The sequence below is a fragment of the Terrapene carolina genome, unplaced genomic scaffold (assembly GCF_002925995.2).
Source record: "Terrapene carolina triunguis isolate 2854851 unplaced genomic scaffold, T_m_triunguis-2.0 Scaffold9331, whole genome shotgun sequence".
Classification (NCBI taxonomy): domain Eukaryota; kingdom Metazoa; phylum Chordata; order Testudines; family Emydidae; genus Terrapene; species Terrapene triunguis.
In genome coordinates this window covers 1-1,278 of record NW_020673682.1, presented here as the reverse complement: position 1 = coordinate 1,278, position 1,278 = coordinate 1, and the positions used below count along the sequence as shown (strand labels likewise).

Sequence of the window (1,278 nt, the reverse complement as noted above, 5' to 3'; positions counted from 1 at the left end):
GTGTTGAATTTAGAAAACTAAAGAAATTTCCAAATTCAGTGTCTTTGGCTATGTCTTCACTATCCTCCGATCCGGCGGGTAGCAATCGGTCTATCGGGGATCGACTTACCGCGTCTCGTGAGGACGCGGTAAAATCGATCCCTGATCGCTCTGCCGTCGACTCCGGAAATCCACCTCGGCAAGAGGCGGCAGCGGAGTCGGCGGAAGCGCGGCAGCGGTCGACTTTCCCCCGTCCTCACCGCCAGGCAAGCAGACCTAAAATACGCAACTTCAGCTACGGTATTCACGTAGCTGAAGTTGCGTATCTTAGGTCGGAACCCCGCTGTAGTGTAGACCTAGCCTTTGTGAAGGTGGAGTTAACACTGATTTAATATCAGTACATTTCTGTTTTTTTTCTTGGTAGATTTTAAGAACACAAAATGGAAGAGCAGAACCTCACCGCCCCAGTGACAGAATTTGTCCTCTTGGGCCTCACCCAGAATCCTGGGTTGCAGCGCTTCCTCTTTGTGGTTTTCCTCATAGTTTATGTGAACACCTGGCTGGGAAACTTCATCATCATCACCACCGTGATCACCAACCACAGGCTCCATACCCCCATGTACAATCTGAACTTGACTTTCCTGGATGTCAGTGAATCATCAGGAAATGCTCCAAATATGCAGGTCTCCTTTCCCAGTGTAAAAGCATCTTGTTCAGTGAGTGCATCCTCCAGATGTTCTTCTACCACTTAATTTGTTTTGTGGGAATGGCGCTCGCTCAGTATGTGGCCATCTATAAACCACTGCAGTACTTGAGTATCATGAACCAGGATGTGTGCATGGGGCTAGTGGCGCTTGCATGGCTGGGTGGATTGGCTCACTCTGCTGTTCAGCTTGGACTGCTCCTCCAGTTACAGTTCTGTGGTCCAAATGTCCTGGACAATTTCTACTGTGATGTCTCACAGGTCATCAAACTGGCCTGCGTTGACACCCACATGGCAAAACTGCAGATGGTCTTCAATGGTGGAGTGCTGCTCATAATAGTATTAATTGTTCTGCTTATTTCCTACACCATCATCTTAGTGAAGATCAGGACACACATCACAAGAGGGAAATGCAAGGCTCTGTCCAAATGAGGAGCCCAGATTTCCATGGTATGTTTACACTTCATACCCAGCATCTTCATCTATGCTGAGTGATTTTTAAATGTCTAAAAGCCAAAGTCCATTGTGAATCTAGCCCTAAGATCCATTACTCTTTAAAATCAGCTTCCGTCACACAGATCGAGGTGTAGCAAAAC

At 47.3% G+C, this 1,278-nt stretch overlaps 1 protein-coding gene across 1 annotated transcript; it reads left to right on the top strand.

The window, feature by feature from the left end:
* Window positions 1-419: 419 nt before the first annotated feature.
* Window positions 420-1,114, top strand: LOC115271418 (olfactory receptor 4D1-like). Its single transcript, XM_029913903.1, has 2 exons — window positions 420-662; window positions 890-1,114. The coding sequence occupies exons 1-2, from the start codon at window positions 420-422 to the stop codon at window positions 1,112-1,114; spliced, it is 468 nt and encodes a 155-aa protein (XP_029769763.1).
* The last annotated feature ends 164 nt before the right edge of the window (window positions 1,115-1,278 follow it).

Excerpts from the sequence above, each read along its gene's own strand:
- LOC115271418 (XM_029913903.1), top strand. The coding sequence starts at position 420 with ATGGAAGAGCAGAACCTCACCGCCCCAGTGACAGAATTTGTCCTCTTG. Across the intron at positions 663-889 it reads GAAATGCTCCAAATATGCAG|TTACAGTTCTGTGGTCCAAA; the intron begins GTCTCCTTTCCC and ends CTGCTCCTCCAG.